This window comes from Delphinapterus leucas, chromosome 4 (genome assembly GCF_059928025.1).
Source record: "Delphinapterus leucas isolate spDelLeu-1000000601 "Yukka" chromosome 4, BTC_Dleu_Yukka2, whole genome shotgun sequence".
Taxonomy (NCBI): Eukaryota; Metazoa; Chordata; class Mammalia; order Artiodactyla; family Monodontidae; genus Delphinapterus; species Delphinapterus leucas.
Window position 1 is genome coordinate 48517308 of NC_143132.1, and position 18411 is coordinate 48535718.

The following is an 18411-nucleotide window of genomic DNA, read 5'->3' on the forward strand; positions in this document are numbered from 1 at the left end:
AACCCATTTAACACACACGTAAATGAGTTATGCTTTTGAAATGTCAACAGTTTCCTTCAGCAAAGGTTAGACATCAAATTTTGCCCTAAAAAATCTGAAAGGCACAAGAGAGGGCTTTAGTTCACACATTACAAAATAGAGACAGGCCAACAGGAGTTAACTCTAAATGAGCACTTGCTCTGGGCCAGGCCTGTCCTATGTGTTGCGTATTTGTGGACTCATTTAATCCTCACGCAGACCCTACCATACGTCAGAATGGAGGCACAGAGAGGTTCAATAATTTGCCTCAATCCCTACAGTTTGTATGTGGTGAGGCTGGAAAAGACCCCAAGAGCCTCTCCCACCAGGCTATGCTACTCCCCAAGCAGGGTTGCGTTGACGGGGGTCTGCTGGGCATGGTACATCTTCTAACCTATACTCCTGAGACATCCCCAAGCCACGTGGTCTTTGTGGGTAGAAAAGAGATGAAAAGGCATGCTTTAAAGTTAACTAAAAAAAAAAAAATCAACAAAAATACCTGAGCATGACTTCTTTTGGCTGGGAGGAGGAGCGGGCCGCACGACTATCAGATATTTAGGCTCAGCATCTGGAAACAGTAACATTATTTATCAGTAAGATTCTTTGCGAACAAACAGCGTTCACGACAGCAAACCCATTCCTGACTCAGTGTTCCCAGCTTTAGTCAGCTTTAGTCATCGTAACCACAGCACGGGTGGGTGAGAGGGCCCAGGAATTCAGAAAGTTCAAATTTCTCGGGATAGTCCAGGCCATTAAGTTTTTAAAATGAAAATTAAATCCAGATTTTCAAAACCCCATGGACAGGGGTCAGGGAGAAGTCTTAAAAGAATTATGCTAGACACAGATTTCATGCCACATTTTCATCAGTCCTTTGCTCTGCGAAGAGACCTTTTTAAAAATCAGATCATATTTCTTTTGTTATCCTACTCCTCACAGAGGGTCAGTCTGGTGCTTCAAAGTCAGAGAAGGAAAATCATACTTGTGCAGGACACAAGAGTCTCACCTGTTGAATGATCTGAAATTGCTCACTTTCTTGGGAATCTGAATATTCGTAACATCCTACCTATTTTTTTTTATCCTGTTTGCATTTCAGTCTGTTATCACATCCAATCAATCATTTTCATGAACAATTTTTAAACAAAATCACAATTTAAGTTGGTATAATTTTCACCTAAAATATACCAATGGAAAATAGAGAATCTCTTTTAAAAAGATTGAGGTTTTATGAGGGAAATCTGTGGGCTGGTATCTTGACAATATTAAGGTACACAGGTGTCTGTATTCATCAAAACATTGAATAGTAATGACAAGGTCCTACTGTATAGCCCAGGGAACTATATTCAATACCCTGTGATAAACATAATGGGAAAGAATATGAACAAGAATACGTGTATGTATAACTGAGTGACTTTGCTGTACAGCAGAAATTAAACACAACATTGTAAATCAAATACACTTCAATAAATTTTAACAACCTAAAAATATAAAAATTAAAATGTGGACAGTAAAAAAAATAAAAATTAAAATATTTAGGTTTTAAATAAAATGATATTTAGACAATCAATATGTGTTAACTCAATCAGGGGCTGATAATTTATCAAAGTTTTTAAAATTGATGTTTTCAAGAGGAATGGTTGGGGCCTCCCTGGTGGCGCAGTGGTTGAGAGTCCGCCTGCCGATGCAGGGGACACGGGTTCGTGCCCCGGTCCGGGAAGATCCCACATGCTGTGGAGCGGCTGGGCCCGTGAGCCATGGCCACTGAGCCTGCACGTCCGGAGGCTGTGCTCCACAACGGGAGAGGCCACGACAGTGAGAGGCCCACGTACGGCAAAAAAAAAAAGAGGAATGGTTGGTCTATACACAGTGTATAAATAAGCCAAATACACTCTGGGCATATAAAATAGCATTTTATAAGCAGCTCTATTGGATTAATCAATTGATTGATGTGTATTATCTACTATATTTCTTCAGTAACTCTGGATCCTGGAACTCATTCTACACCACACTTCATCCGGATGCTGTAGTCAATCACAGTTAACTCCTACTTGCTCAGACGGAGCTCACGTCTTTGTTTTCTTTCAAATATCTCCCCTCCATGTGTTTGAAGCCCAAGGCTTTATGGGGCTGACCTCATTCTCAGCCAGAGACAACCTGGCCTTCAACCATGTTTAATGACTCAAGCCTTTGTCTTTTTCCTGGACACCTCACCAGGCCCTATTTGCTATAACCTGCTGCGGTAATTGCCACTGCAAAAGATAAACCAGGTAACCTCTTGAATTGACCTCAGAGCTTTGCTCATTGATCGCATTGGTGCCTAATAACCACAATACAGATAAAGGAGCGTTCTCTGTGTTTCAGTCTCATGTGTTTGAAAGCATATCTTGCTTAGTGGAGCTTATATAAGGAAAAGCTCAACTTAAATCAAGTTCTCTAGTAACAATATAATAACCATTTCCTGGTTTTATTTGGGATATAGAGCAATATAGGTATTAAGAAACTACTGTGTGTTGAGTACTTCCTATGTGCTGGATACACTGTATTCATAATTCAGTTACTCCTCATGGCAATCCTACCTGACAAGAACTATTCTCATCCCAATTTGTAGATGAGGTCACTGAGGCAGGGTCAGCCTCATGGGCAGCATGTACAGTCACATGGGCCCCATGTTCAGAAGAGTCCCACGCTTGGTTTAATATCCTGCTGTCACCATCATGAAATTCTTAATACTTTTATCTTTGAATTCATGTTTTATAAGGGCTGTCCAATGGGATAATGGAGCATGAGTGTGAGCAGAGCAGATGAGAACAATAATGCATGTCTGCACTTCCTTCCATCCATGTATAGCATTCTAGGTACCCATTAGCATAGCATTCCAAAGGGCCCATGTCGTGTGGGAGTCCAGTAAGACTCAAAGGTCAAATAAGGTAAGCGTATTACATCTACCACTGAGTAAGGGTCTGTGGAAGGGAAACCGACAGCCTCGTGAGGTCACACTTCCATTTGAACCAGAACTTGCTTCAAATGCAGAAAGAAGGCAACAGCATTTTAAGAAACAAAAATGACCAAAGAATCCTATCATGTCCTTTCTCATTCATGTTCCTTTCCTGTATTAGCCAGACACTGACGCTGAAAATTAGGACACAGAGGGACAGGAAAAGCTAGAGAAACCCCTGCTTCCTTTTGTTTCCAGTTCTCCCTCACTCGTGAGTAAGTGGAAGGCAGAGGGTATTAGTAGAATGAGCAAGTATCAAAAAGTTGAGTTCTGTGCCTTTCCACTAGTGTGGCAAGAATAAAGTACGTATGCATGAAATACAAAATACAAATTGTGTCATTTTAGTGATTCTGCTTAGGACTTAAAGGATCTTACATTTGCATTTAAAACTAGCACTGCACAATATAAAGAAATACTAATAATTTACTCGTCATTTTTCTTTACTTAAATGACCTTAAATAGCAAATAAAATAGCACCATGACAAGTTGAGAAACTGTGGAAAAAACTTTATATTTTAGTACCTTTAATGACATTTTTTCCTGGTTTTTGAGCCATGGACCCTGTGTTTTTATTTTGCACTTGGCCCTGCAAATTATGTAGCTCTTAATCTTGTCCCCAAAATGCCCTTTTAATAAGTCTCTGGAACTCACTTCTAGAAAACAAAGCTAAATCCCATTTTTCTTAAATTGTTCTCATTGTGGCAGAGTCTCTTAGAGTTAGCCTTTTATTTCCTTCCTTGATACACGTTAATTCAACTATACCTCAGTGTTTTTAAAAAAAAGGCCTGAAGTACAAGAAAAATAACACACATAGAAGCTAAAGACAGTGCCATGATCCGAGACATATGGTTACATGAGCAATTTAAACGTAATTTTTGTTATGATCACAGTCATTCTGCATAGAGCATAGGCTGTTACAGCCAATTACAAATTGGAACAGATGTCGGGACTTGGGTGCATATGCTGGCTCTCACTCTCATTAAAAACTTCCAAATTCACACATTTCAGTAGTCTTTACACTCAGTTGGGAACACAGACGTGGAAAAATAGAACTGAAAAACAAGATTTCTATTTCTGTTCTGCACTATGAAATTCTTTGTGGATTTGTAGTAGCCTGGAAATATATACACTGTAGCCTGATCAGAAATTTTGGCAACACATGCCAAAATCAACTACTTTTTAGAGAATGTGTATTATTAAGAAATTTTAAGAAAATGTATAGAATGCAGTTACCTTGACAATTTTTCCATTCCTGACAATGTTGCAGACTAATTAAATCTAATTTGCTTCATATTTTGAATGCCCTGTGGTGGAGGATACAGACAGCTTCCTGTTTAAGGAAATCTACTATTGAAATTCTTTATAAAGTCCTAGATTTTTTGGTAACACAAATAATCTTCCCATACTCGCTCTGCTCAAAAAATCCTAATTCTCACATTTTTGTTAGGGGACATTTGCATTGCAAGCCACACTACTTCAGGATGGTGTCATAGTGAGGTTTTTTCTCCTTTTCCTGCCATGAGAGTTTCCACAAAAGAAACAAAATAAGCCAGGATGATCCTAAAGGAAATCAGGTAAGGGACCTGAACAAACAAAATAATGTACTTTACCCCTGTCATCTTTTTAACAGTTTGGTTTCATCACAGACTAAATTTCTGGGTAAGAGCATGGACCCTGGAGCCTGCAATCAAATCTTGCTCAGTTAGTTGCTAGTACAAGGAAAAATACTTAACATCAGGGCACCTAGTTCCTCACATGCAAAATTGAAAACTCATAGTACCTGGGCTCATAGAGGTTTTAGTAATGATTATTCACAGAAAGTGCTAATTTAATGTTAGCAATCATAATGATGATTTCTTAAAAGCAGAATTTTGTGTCCTATGAGCCCTGAGGACATATTTTAAAAGGAAAATGTTCAAAACCGTTTTTGTTTTGTTTTTTTAAAGAAGATGTTGGTGGTAGGAGTTTATTAATTAATTTATTTATTTTTGCTGTGTGTGTCTTCGTTTCTGTGCGAGGGCTTTCTCTAGTTGTGGCAAGCGGGGGCCACTCTTCATCGCAGTGCGCGGGCCTCTCACTATGGCGGCCTCTCTTGTTGCAGAGCACAGGCTCCAGACGCACAGGCTCAGTAGTTGTGGCTCACGGGCCCAGTTGCTCCGCGGCATGTGGGATCCTCCCAGACCAGGTCTCGAACCCGTGTCCCCTGCATTAGCAGGCAGACTCTCAACCACCGTGCCACCAGGGAAGCCCAAAACCGTTTTTTTTTTAAAACAAGCAAAGATTTCAAAATGCAAAAATTTCACTAAAAAAGAAAATTACACCCCACCCTGACAAAGATTCTCTCTCTTGACCAAACTCTTACCAGGCTCTTCTGAGCTCTTGCTCAACTAGGCTCTGACATTTGGGCTTCTGTGTTCATTTCTGCATTGTCCAATTAGAGCAGGAATCCTGAGACAGTTGTGCCAGAATCCGCCATCTTCCATACTTGATTACACTTGGTATCCAATCAAGTTCCTCATCACCCTCCATCTCACAGATGATATCTGATCACCCTGGCCTGTCTTCATCAAGAACCCTGTTAGGTCAGTTTCGCCAGAATCCTCCCTGACCCCTGATGTTTCCTTTTAGTAATTTTCCATCCATTCACTCCTACTCTGCTCCTTAGCTATAATTCCCACTTTTCCTTGTTATATTTGGAGTTGAGCCCAATTTCTCTCCCTCACTACAAGACAACACTGCAATTTTCCCTGTATCTATCACAAGAACCCCCTCCCCCTTGAATAAAGTGTTCCTTACCATCTTTAACAAGTGTCACTGAATAATTTTTCTTTAACAATACTTGCTCACAAATATCAATGCAAAAAATCCTGTAAAATATACTGACAAGCTGAATCTGGCAGCACATAATAGTACATTACAGCCAAGTGTAGTTTATTCCAGGAACGTAAAGAGAAAAGAAAGCACCGCTTTCCACAAGTGCTGAAAAGGCACTTGACAAAATTCAACATCAATCCTTAATTAATATGGATTTAATGGAATACTTCCTCAATATGATAAAACCTACTGTAAAATATCTGAACCACGTTTTTTAAACATGCAGGACCCTAAACATACATTTCTGTTGAGTAACTCCCTGGCTTTATCAGAATATTGAACCCTCATTATTCTGTCCCTTTTATTACTAAATATTTTTAAATGTTACACTAGGATTTTATTTTGTAACCTGCTTCAGCATTTTTATTGAGTGCCTGAGACATGGATTAGGAAAATAAACAAAGAATGATGTAACCAATTATATTACATATTCTTTTACTCCAATGATGTAGGAATATATAAACCGAGGCAGTGGATTGGAAGCATTACTGGAATATTTACACCTAAAGCCAAGCTTACCAGAATTGTGAGTTAGAACAAACTTGCTTATGAAGGCCCCAGATTTAAGCTTCCATGTCCATTTCCCTCTTTGACTATCTCTTTACCAGATGTGGTAATCCTCATCAATCTTATTTTCATTTGTTCTTAGAGAGGATCACAAAAGCAACTATTTACAACTTAGCATGAGTGAATTCATATTAATACACTACCCCTACTCATGATCTGTTCTATTTTAGTTACATAAAAGACAAGCATATGTCCTCTACTAAATATATACATGGCATCAAGTAACCAATGGGGAGAATCTTTTGGCCTAGCATCCTTCCTAATTCCTTTCTTCTGTCCCTGAAATCACAATATACAGACAGCCACCTTCTCCATAAGCTAAAGACAGCTGGCTTGCAAACATCCTGTCAGAGACCAGATCTGTGGAGGGTGTGCAGGCTTTACTCTAGCAGGAGAGGGCCAGGCACCACTCTGCTCTCACCGTTTTGCTTTAAAGATCTGGGACCCTCTGGACTCAATCAGGGAAGGTGGACATCATCCCAGACACTGTTCAAGGCCCAGAGAGAAGTTTCAAAATCAATTTCCAAGTAATTTTGAGCCTGTTAAAGACAGTCCATAAACACCTTTTGTCAGTAGTCAGATTTATTTTTGATTAAAAAAAAAGGAGGCCAGACTGTTTCTATCGTGATTTGGACGTTTAAAAACAACACTGAGGGGGCTTCCCTGGTGGCGCAGTGGTTGAGAGTCCGCCTGCCGATGCAGGGGACAGGGGTTCGTGCCCCAGTCCGGGAAGATCCCACATGCCACGGAGCGGCTGGGCCCGTGAGCCATGGGCGCTGAGCCTGCACGTCTGGAGCCTGTGCTCCGCAACGGGAGAGGCCACAACAGTGAGAGGCTCGTGTACCGCAAAACAACACCACCACCAACAACAACACTGAGGCTTAATCCTCGGTTCATCCCCAAACAGGAGGGAGACAACTCCCTCTGGGTCCCCAGTGGAGGCTGGAATCTCCTCCTGCTCTCCGGAGGTAGACGGAGTCTTAGGATGGGCTGGAGAGTAAGACCCTTGAGCTGCCGCCCTGGAAACCTGCCAAGGAGAACACTGGGCACTGAGCCAGAGGCTTGTTCACAGAACGGGTCTCCTCTGAGCAGCTGTGCCCGCCCATGCAGGGATTTTGGCCAGCAGGCACCTGATACGGTGGTGGAGGACCAGCCGACAACAGGGCTTAGTGCAGGCGAGGTGGTCTTGAATGCAATTAAGCCATACAGCATGCAGAAGTTGGATGGGCCTTCATCGGGACTGTACCAGCTCCTTGGGATTTTGAAAACCGTGGGGGCAGTGATAGAGTCTTAAGGAAAAGATATTCAACTTTTCATGAATCTAGCAGGTGGAAGTTGACTGGTTTTAATTTGATCTGGAGACATAACATCAACATATTTATGTCTGAACCCCAAATGGTAATTTGACAATATTCAATATAAAGCTGTTTTATAGGAAATGGCATATTAAAAGTTCAGAATACCATACTTCATTGGTTCTAAGACATACTTTTTCCCCAGCTTTTGAAATCTTTCAAATACATTTAACAGTCAGTGTCATGGTACATTGGCCAGGGGCAGTTTGGTCCTTGCTGCCACTGCCTGACACCTTCCAGTAAGGTCAAGAAAGGAAAAGCTTCAAAACTGGCTGAAGGGCTTCCCTGGTGGCGCAGTGGTTGAGAGTCCGCCTGCCAATGCAGGGGACACGGGTTCGTGCCCCGGTCCGGGAAGATCCCACATGCTGCAGAGTGGCTAGGCCCGTGAGCCATGGTCACTGAGCCTGCGCGTCTGGAGCCTGTGCTCCGCAACGGGAGAGGCCACAACAGTGAGAGGCCCGCGTACCGCAAAAAAAATAAATAAATAAAGTAACTGGCTGAAGAGGGTCAGTGATTTAGAAGGAAACCCAGGGGAGCAGTGTTTCTAAAACATGGCCTAACCACTGTTCATGCTGGCACAGAGTGATGTGGTAGAAAAACAAGGCTACTGATAGCTCTGAGTTGAAGGGTGAGGCATGAGAGTTGGATTCTCAAGGTGAAGAATATTTAGCAGTAATTTTTCTTTTGCTTACTTTCCTTTTAATATATTTTTTAAAGTAATACACCTCTTCCTCCCCAAAACCCCAGTCTAAACATGAGAAGAAACATCAGACAAAACTAAACTGAAAGACATTCTACAAAATACCTAACCACGATTCCTCCAAACCATTAAGGTCATCAAAACCAAGGAAAGTCTGGGAGATTGAGTCTACAGGAGCCTAAGGGGACATGACTAGGTGTGATGTGGTGTCCTGCATGGGACTTTGGAATGGAACAAGATCTTAGGTTAAAATGGAGGAAATCAAATCAATTGTGGACTTTAGCTAATAATGTATCAATACTGGTTCCTTAGCTGTGACAAATGTACCATATTAACCTAAGATGTGAATAGGAGAAATTGAATGTCAAGTACACAGAAATTCTGTCTTATACTTGCAACTTTTCTTAAACATAAAGCTATTCTAACAAAGAATTTATTAAAAATAAAATCATCTGTTTTTACAAAAAATAGATAATATAAAATTTATGTATCGGGAGATGGCTTCAAGATGGCAGAGGAGTAAGACGTGGAGATCACCTTCCTCCCCACAGATACATCAGAAATACATCTACATGTGGAACAACTCCTACAGAACACATACTGAATGCTGGCAGAAGACCTCAGACATCCTGAAAATCATGTGGCTGACAGGGTTTTGGTGCTCCGGCCAGGTGTCAGGCCTGTGCCTCTGAGGTGGGAGAGTTGAGTTGAGGAAACTGGTCCACCAGAGACCTCCTGGCCCCATGTAATAGCAGTCGGTGAGAGCTCTCGCAGAGATCTCCATCTCAATGCTAAGACCCAGCTCCACTCAACAAATGGCAAGTGACAGGACTGGACATCCTATACCAAACAACTAGCAAGACAGGAACACAACCCCACCCATTAGCAGAGAGGCTGCCTAAAATCATAATAAGGTCACAGACACCCCAAAACACACCACCGGACATGGTCCTGCCCATCAGAAAGACAACATCCAGACTCATCCACCAGAACACAGGTACTAGTCCCCACCATCAGGAAGCCTACACAACCAACTGAACCAACCATACCCACTGGGGGCAGACACCAAAAACAATGGGAACTACAAACCTGCAGCCTGCGAAAAGGGGACCCCAAACACAGTAAGTTAAGCAAAATGAGAAGACAGAGAAACACACAGCAGATGAAGGAGCAAGGTAAAAACCCCTCAGACCAAATAAATGAAGAGGAAATAGGCAGTCTACCTGAAAAAAATTCAGAATAATGATAGTAAAGATGATCCAAAATCTTGGAAATAGAATAGACAAAATGCAAGAAACATTTAACAAGGACCAAGAACTAAAGAGCAAACAAACAATGATAAACAACACAATAAATTAAATTAAAAATTCTCTAGAAGGAATCAATAGCAGAATAACTGAGGCAGAAGAACGGATAAATGACCTGGAAGACAAAATAGTGGAAATAACTATCGCAGAGCAGAATAAAGAAAAACGAATGAAAAGAATTGAGGACAGTCTCAGAGACCTCTGGGACAACATTAAATGCATGAACATTCGAATTGTAGGGGTTCCAGAAGAAGAGGAGAAAAAGAAAGAGACTGAGAAAATATTTGAAGAGATGAGAATTAAAAACTTCCCAAATATGGGAAAGGAAATAGTCAATCAACTCCAGGAAGTGCAGACAGTCCCATAGAGGATAAATCCAAGGAGAAACATGTCAAGACACATATTAATCAAGCAGTCAAAAATTAAATACAAAGAAAAAATATTAAAAGCAGCAAGGGAAAAACAACAAATAACATACAACGGAATCCCGATAAGGTTAACAGCTGATCTTTCAGCAGAAACTCTGCAAGCCAGAAGGGAGTGGCAAGACATATTTAAAGTGATGAAAGAGAAAAACCTAAAATCAAGATGGCTCCACCCAGCAAGAATCTCCTTCAGATTCGACGGAGAAAGTAAAACTTTTATAGACAAGCAAAAGCTAAGAGAAATCAGCACCACAAAACCAGCTTTACAACAAATGCTAAAGGAACTTTTCTAGGCAGGGAACACAAGAGAAGGAAAAGATCTATAACAACAAACCCAAAACAATTAAGAAAATGGTAATAGGAACATACATATTGATAACTACCTTAAATGTAAGTGGATTAACTGCTCCAACCAAAAGACAGAGACTGGCTGAATGGATACAAAAACAAGACCTGTGTATGTGCTGTCTACAACAGACCCACTTCAGACCTAGCAACACATACAGACTGAAAGTGAGGGGATGGAAAAAGATATTTGATGCAAATGCAAATCAAAAGAAAGCTGAGTAGCAATTCTCAGGTCAGACAAAATAGACTTTAAAATAAAGACTACTACAAGAGACAAAGAAGGACACTACATAATGATCAAGGGATCGATCCAAGAAGAAGATATAACAATTGTAAATATTTATGCACCCAACATCGGAGCACCTCAATACATAAGGCTATTTCTAACAGCCATAAAAGGGGAAATCGACAGTAACAAAATAATAGTAGGGGACTTTAACACCCCACTTTCACCAATGGACAGATCATCCAAAATGAAAATAAATAAGAAAACACAAGCTTTAAATGATACATTAAACAAGATGGACTTAATTGATATTTACAGGACATTCCATCCAAAAACCACAGAATACACTTTCTTCTCAAGTGCTCATGGAATCTTCTCCAGGATAGATCATATCTTTGGTCACAAATCAAGCCTTGGTAAATTTAAGAAAGTTGAAATTGTATCAAGTATCTTTTCTGACCACAATGCTACGAGACTAGATATCAATTACAGGAAAAAATCAGTAAAAAAAAGTACAAACACATGGAGGCTAAACAATACACTATTAAATAACCAAGAGATCACTGAAGAAATCCAAGAGAAAAGCAAAAAATACCTAGAAACAAATGACAATGAAAACACGATGACCCAAAACATATGGGATGCAGCAAAGGCAGTTCTAAGAGGGAAGTTTATAGCAATACAATCCTACCTCAAGAAACATCTCAAATAAACAACCTAACCTTGCACCTAAAGCAATTAGAGAAAGAAGAACAAAATAGCCCCAAAGTTAGCAAAGGAAAGAAATCATAAAGATCAGATCAGAAATAAATGAAAAAGAAATGGAGGAAACGATAGCAAAGATCAATAAAACTAAAAGCTGGTTCTTCGAGAAGATAAACAAAATTGATGAATCATGAGCCAGACTCATCAAGAGAAAAAAGAAGACTCATATCAACAGAATTAGAAATGAAAAAGGAGAAGTAACAACTGACACTGCAGAAATACAAAGGATCATGAGAGATTACTACAAGCAACTATAGGCCAATAAAATGGACAACCTGGAAGAAATGGACAAATTCTTAGAAAAGCACAACCTTCCAAGACTGAACCAGGAAGAAATAGAAAATATAAACGGACCAATCACAAGCACTGAAATTGAAACTGTGATTAAAAATCTTCCAACAAACAAAAGCCCAGGACCACATGGCTTCACAGGTGAATTCTATCAAACATTTACAGAAGAGCTAGAAACACTTATCCTTCTCAAACTCTTCCAAAATATAGTAGAAGGAGGAACACTTCCAAACTCATTCTACGAGGTTACCATCACCCTAATACCAAAACCAGACAATGATGTCAGAAAGAAAGAAAACTACAGGCCAATATCACTGATGAACATAGATGCAAAAATCCTCAACAAAATACTAGCAAACAGAATCCAACAACACATTAAAAGGCTCATACACCATGATCAAGTGGGGTTTATCCCAGGAATGCAAGGATTCTTCAATATATGCAAATCAATCAATGTGATAAACCATATTAACAAATTGAAGGGTAAAAACCATATGATCATCTCAATAGATGAAGATAAAGCTTTCGACAAAATTCAACACCCATTTATGATAAAAACCCTGCAGAAAGTAGGCATAGAGGGAACTTACCTCAACATAATAAAGGTCATATATGACAAACCCACAGCAAACATCATTCTCAATGGTGAAAAATTGAAACCATTTCCTCTAAGATCAGGAACAAGACAAGGTTGTCCACTCTCACCACTATTATTCAATATAGTTTTGGAAGTTTTAGCCATAGCAAAAAGAAATAAATAGGAATCCAAATAGAAAACGAAGAAGTAAAGCTGTCACTGTTTGCAGATGACATGATACTAAACATAGAGAATCCTAAAGATGTTACCAGAAAATTACTAGAGCTGATCAATGAATTTGGTAAAGTAGCAGGATACAAAATTAATGCACATTAATACCTTGCATTCCTATATAGTAATGATGAAAAATCTGAAAGAGGTATTAAGGAAACACTCCCATTTACCATTGCAGCAAAAATAAAATACCTAGGAATAAACCTACCTAAGGAGACAAAAGACCTGTATGCAGAAAACTATAAGACACTGATGAAAGAAATTAAAGATGATACAAACAGATGGAGAGATATACTATGTTCTTGAATTGGAAGCATCAACATTGTGAAAACGACTATACTACCCAAAGCAGTCTACAGATTCAATGCAATCCCTATCAAACTACCACGGGCATTTTTCACAGAACTAGAACAAACAATTTCACAAGTTTTATGGAAACACAAAAGACTCGAAATAGCCAAAGCAACCTTGAGAAAGAAAAATAGAGCTGGAGGAATCAGGCTCCCGGACTTCAGACTATACTGCAAAGCTAAAATAATCAAGACAGTATGGTACTGGCACAAAAACAGAAATATAGATCAATGGAACAGGATAGAAAGCCCAGTGATAAACCCACACACATATGGTCACCTTATTTTTGATAGAGGAGGCAAGAATATACAATGGAGAAAAGACTCTTCAATAAGTGGTGCTGGGAAAACTGGACAGGTACATGTAAAAGAATGAAATTAGAACACTCCCTAACACCATACACAAAAGTAAACTCAAAATGGATTAAAGACCTAAATGGAAGGCCAGACACTATAAAACTCTTAGAGGAAAACGTAGGCAGAACACTCTATGACATAAATCACAGTAAGATCCTTTTTGACCTACCTCCTTGAGAAATGGAAATAAAAACAAAAATAAATGGGACCTAATGAAACTTAAAAGCTTTTGAACAGCAAAGGAAACCATAAACGAGACAAAAAGACAACCCTCAGAATAAGAGAAAATATTTGCAAATGAAGCAGCTGACAAAGGATTAATCTCCAAAGTTCACAAGCAGCTCACGTAGCTCAATATCAAAAAAAACAAACAACCCAACCCAACCCTTGGACAGAAGACCTAAATAGACATTTCTCCAAAGAAGATATACAGATTGCCAACAAACACATGAAAGGATGCTCAATATCATTAATCATTAGAGAAATGTAAATCATAACCACTGTGAGGTATCAGCTCACACCAGTCAGAATGGTCATCATCGAAAAATCTACAAACAGGGCTTCCCTGGTGGTGCAGTGGTTGAGAGTCCGCCTGCCGATGCAGGGGACACAGGTTTGTGCTCCGGTCCAGGAAGATCCCACATGCCACGGAGCAGCTAGGCCCGTGAGCCATGGCCGCTGAGCCTGCGCGTCCAGAGCCTGTGCTCCGCAACGGGAGAGGCCACAACAGTGAGAGGCCCACATACCACAAAAAAAAAAAAAGTACAAACAATAAATGCTGAGAGGGTATGGAGAAAAAAGAACCCTCTTGCACTGTTGGTGGGAATGTAAATTAATACAGCCACTATGGAGAACAGTATGGATGTTCCTTAAAAAACTAAAAATAGAACTACCATATGGCCCAGCAATCCCACTACTGGGCATATACCCTGAGAAAACCATAATTCAAAAAGAATCATGTACCACAATGTTCACTGCAGCTCTATTTACAATAGCCAGGACATGGAAGCAACCTAAGCGTCCATCGACAGATGAATGGATAAAGAAGATGTGGCACATATATACAATGGAATATTAGCCATAAAAAGAAACGAAATTGAGTTATTTGTAGTGAGGTGGATGGACCTAGAGACTGTCATACAGAGTGAAGTAAGTCAGAAAGAAAAATAAATACCATATGCTAACACATATATATGGAATCTAAAAAAAAAAAAAGGTTCTGAAGAGCTTAGGGGCAGGACAGGAATAAAGAGGCAGATGTATAGAATGGACTTGAGGACATGGGGAGGGGGAAGGGTAAGCTGGGATGAAGTAAAAGAGTGGCATGGACTTATGTACACTACCAAATGTAAAATAGATAGCTAGTGGGAAGAAGCCGCATAGCACAGGGAGATCAGCTGGGTGCTTTGTGACCACCTAGAGGGGTGGGATAGGGAGGGTGGGAGGGAGGCGCAAGAGGGAGGAGATATGGGGATATATGTATGTGTATAGCTGATTCACTTTGTTATAAAGCAGAAACTAACACACCATTGTAAAGCAATTATACTCCAATAAAGATGTTAAAAAAAAATTTATGTATCAATGAGTCAAAGGAAGCTCCCTCACAAGCCCCAGGGATGCAAAAGCAGTGTCATTAATCAGCAGCTTTATTCTTTCTTAGATTTATATAAAATAGTGGTACGATTTATATAAAATAGTGGTACGATTTATATAAAATAGTGGTACGATTTATATAAAATAGTGGTATGATTTATATAAAATAGTGGTACGATTTATAGTTAAAGGTACTTTAGGATTTGATAAGCTCAGGTAACTATTTTATTGGCAATCAATGTGGCATATCATAAGACTCCTATTAAGTACAACATCATCCACAAATCTGAAAAAAAAATCTATGGTCATGGAAATCTCCATATAGAAAACCATTAGTTTTTCTCTGCATCTGCAAGCATCCACATGCCACACTTAGCTGTAATCTGACCTGAGGGGTACAATCCAGATTTAAGTATTCCCTTTATCTTCTAACATTTGGCAGACAGCTCCTGTGCCTTATTTCATCAACACTGAGTAATGTCTGTTTGAAAATTACCCTTGAAAAGCCTCCTTCTGTTTTAAGCCCAGGCAGAGAGTCCCACTCGCGGACTATTCAGTTCTTAAAAAGCACAATCTTAAGTGCGGCCACTTTGCGGGTAAGCAAACAGAGCTTCAGGGGGGCCCTTGGTGCTGCAGTTCTGTCTCAGCTGCCTTGCCCTTGCTGCAGACACTGTTCCCTCACCTGCTGGTCCATGAAGGAGGGCTGGAAGAGAGCAGTCTCGCTGAGAGAGGGGTGCAGTCTGGTGAGGGGGTTGGAGGATAAAAAGACCATAAAATGCTACTTGTCTACTCATGGCTTGAAAGGCTACTCTAAGCAGTTGTAAATTTCAGTCCTGTAACCAACCTTGCTCCCTGTGCCCACCCCCATTCTCACATTCCGGTGACAAGTAAGGATAACAAATTGACACCACAGCAGCAAACTGCTTTCAGCAATGGGGTACAAATGATTTGTATTTGCGGTACACGGGCCTCCCACTGCCGTGGCCTCTCCTGTTGCGGAGCACAAGCTCCAGACGCGCAGGCTCAGCGGCCATGGCTCACGGGCCCAGCCGCTCCGCGGCATGTGGGATCTTCCCGGACCGGGGCACGAACCCGCGTCCCCTACATCGGCAGGCGGACTCTCAACCACTGCGCCACCAGGGAAGCCCAAATGATTTGTATTTGAACCGAAGTCCACATCCATTCTGAAGCCTGGTTACTAGAAAAAGAGAAGCTCAAATATCACTGAGGCAACAGATGTATCCTGTCAAAAGGTAGTGTTAACAACGCTCACCACAAAACACATCTGTAATAATTAAGTAACCCTAAAGTAATTACATATTAACAAGCTCTAACAGTGGCCCTTGATAGTCTTGACCAACTCAGGAATATCACTGACATCCTTTCAGGACATTCAGTGTCCCTTTTGGAAAAACACTAATGGGGCATTTTTCTGGAAAACTGGGGAAATCCTGCTAAGTCATAGCTTTGCAAAGCCTCATGGAAGCCAGAAGTCCAAATAGAAGACAGTAGTTATAAGTAGTGCCAGTTCTGCTCTAAATTTACTATGCTTACTGAATTTATGACTACAGAAGTTTAGCAATTTTTAATAAATCACTAAGTAGATTACTAGTACCCTGCCCTTAGCCGTACATAAAAATGAACGTCTATAGCATCATAAATCATCACAGATAGAAGTCCTCCACCTTTTAGAGTATTTCTAAGCCTCTGCAGGAAGATGTGGGCTGAGGATCACGTGGGATCTGGCCCAGATTCAGTTCATATTTTGTTCATTTCTGTACCTTTAAACCTAGAAACACAGTAATTGCACAACATTTTCTGAAAGAATGAACGAATCTTTTTCTCTACCCTTTTATTGCCTGGGGCTGGAGTAAAGATGGAGGAAGTTTGATGCTTTGCAGAAAGAAAAGAAAAATAAGTATAGGTCTGGGAAATAGCTGTCAGCAACAGCAAATAATCTTTTGAAAAGCAGGTAAACTTCAACCACTGAATTCGTCTTTGAGGAGCCTATCCGTAGAACTGATATTTTTTTCCTTTGAAGTTCTTTCTTATAAATAGTATGTGGTTTTGTGTGTAAGGATAATCCTTACCTTTCACCTGAAAAGTAATTTAAGCCAAATTTTAAAGGAAATCCTACTAATCACTGTTCAGGCCTTATATCTGTTAAACATTACAAAATCACTTGGAAAATGAACAAATGCCCATTTTGACAAAGCATTCTGCTGTGCCCTGGGGCTCCAAGACAGTTCTGGTTTCTCTCAGCCCTTAAGAGGCAGCCTGAGGGCCCTGGCGCCCAAGCAGGGTGGGACAATGGTGAAGGTTAAACAATCCATAAAAGGCGCAGCCACCTTGGACCGCAGAGCAACTGCTAATGCAAAAATGACTAGGAGCATCTGCCATTGGTGGGATTCTAGAATGTTCAGTCATAGACCACAGAAGGGAGCTGACATGAAGCTCATGTTGGTATGTATGTTCAGAACAGATGGCAGCAGTGAGAAGCAGCCCCTCACCTCTGTGCTGCAGAGTGAAGCCTCTAAATAAGAGATGACAACCCAGCTTTGATGAGAAGAGAGGGCGTGGAAAAGGTGGAGGTGGAAGGAAGAGGTTCAAAGGGGCTTTTCCTAAACACTGTAAGGTGGACCCCCGAAAGCTCTGCCACACTCCTTCACTCTTCAGTTTGCTGTCTGGAAGGAAAGATGCACCCTTTTTCCAAACAGAGGAGCATTTCAACGACAGATTTCAATGTGGAAGACTGCTGAAAACTTTTCCTGAGAGTTTTCCTATAATTTCGGTGAGAGCTGGGGAGGCGAAGCTACTGAAAATACACACTTCGCCTGGTGCTTACTACATAAGTTTATGACCCCAATCAATGCAAAAATCAAACGATGGATCTGCTATTTTAAAAGTAACATTAAAGACACCAAAATATAAAACATTTTCTCTCTTTCATGGACTCTGTCTTGACCTGTCATGGTATTTACTGGCTATTTCATGTTGTGCCCTGCAGAGGCGTGCAAACCCTCACCTCCCCCCATCCCCTCTCTCCTGACTGTGTGGGACCCTTTCCCACCAGAGGCAGCCTCAGCATCAAAGCACCTTACCCCACACCTTAGCCCCCAGGGCAAAAAAAGCCAGTCTCCCTTTCCCAAAGGCCTGCCATCAGAACCCATAGACCCCAAGGGATTGTAACCTCAGTCCTGGGACAGAGCTACCTGAATGGGGGTGGGAAAGAAGCTAACGCACTGTGTCACTGCCAGCCAGTGCGGGGACTGCTGCCACCACATCCCGCCAGATGTCACCAAGGGGGGAGGTGCCCACCAGACCCTCCCTGCATCCACACCCAAGTCCCTGCGGAAGGTGGAGGGCAGTAGTAGTTGCTAAGTGGAGATGGGAAGAGGAAGGCCTACAGCAGCAGGTGGGGGACCAGGCAGT

The 18411-nt window shown here is 40.9% G+C and overlaps 1 protein-coding gene across 1 annotated transcript in view; it reads right to left on the reverse strand.

Annotated features, from left to right (window-relative positions):
* Window positions 1-18411, reverse strand: part of ABI3BP (ABI family member 3 binding protein) — a 261606-nt gene that overhangs the window by 169580 nt on the left and 73615 nt on the right. The window contains exon 3 of the mRNA XM_089910463.1: window positions 518-586. Within this exon, the coding sequence (XP_089766589.1) occupies window positions 518-586 (69 nt within the window). The remainder of the gene's footprint in view (window positions 1-517; window positions 587-18411) is intronic.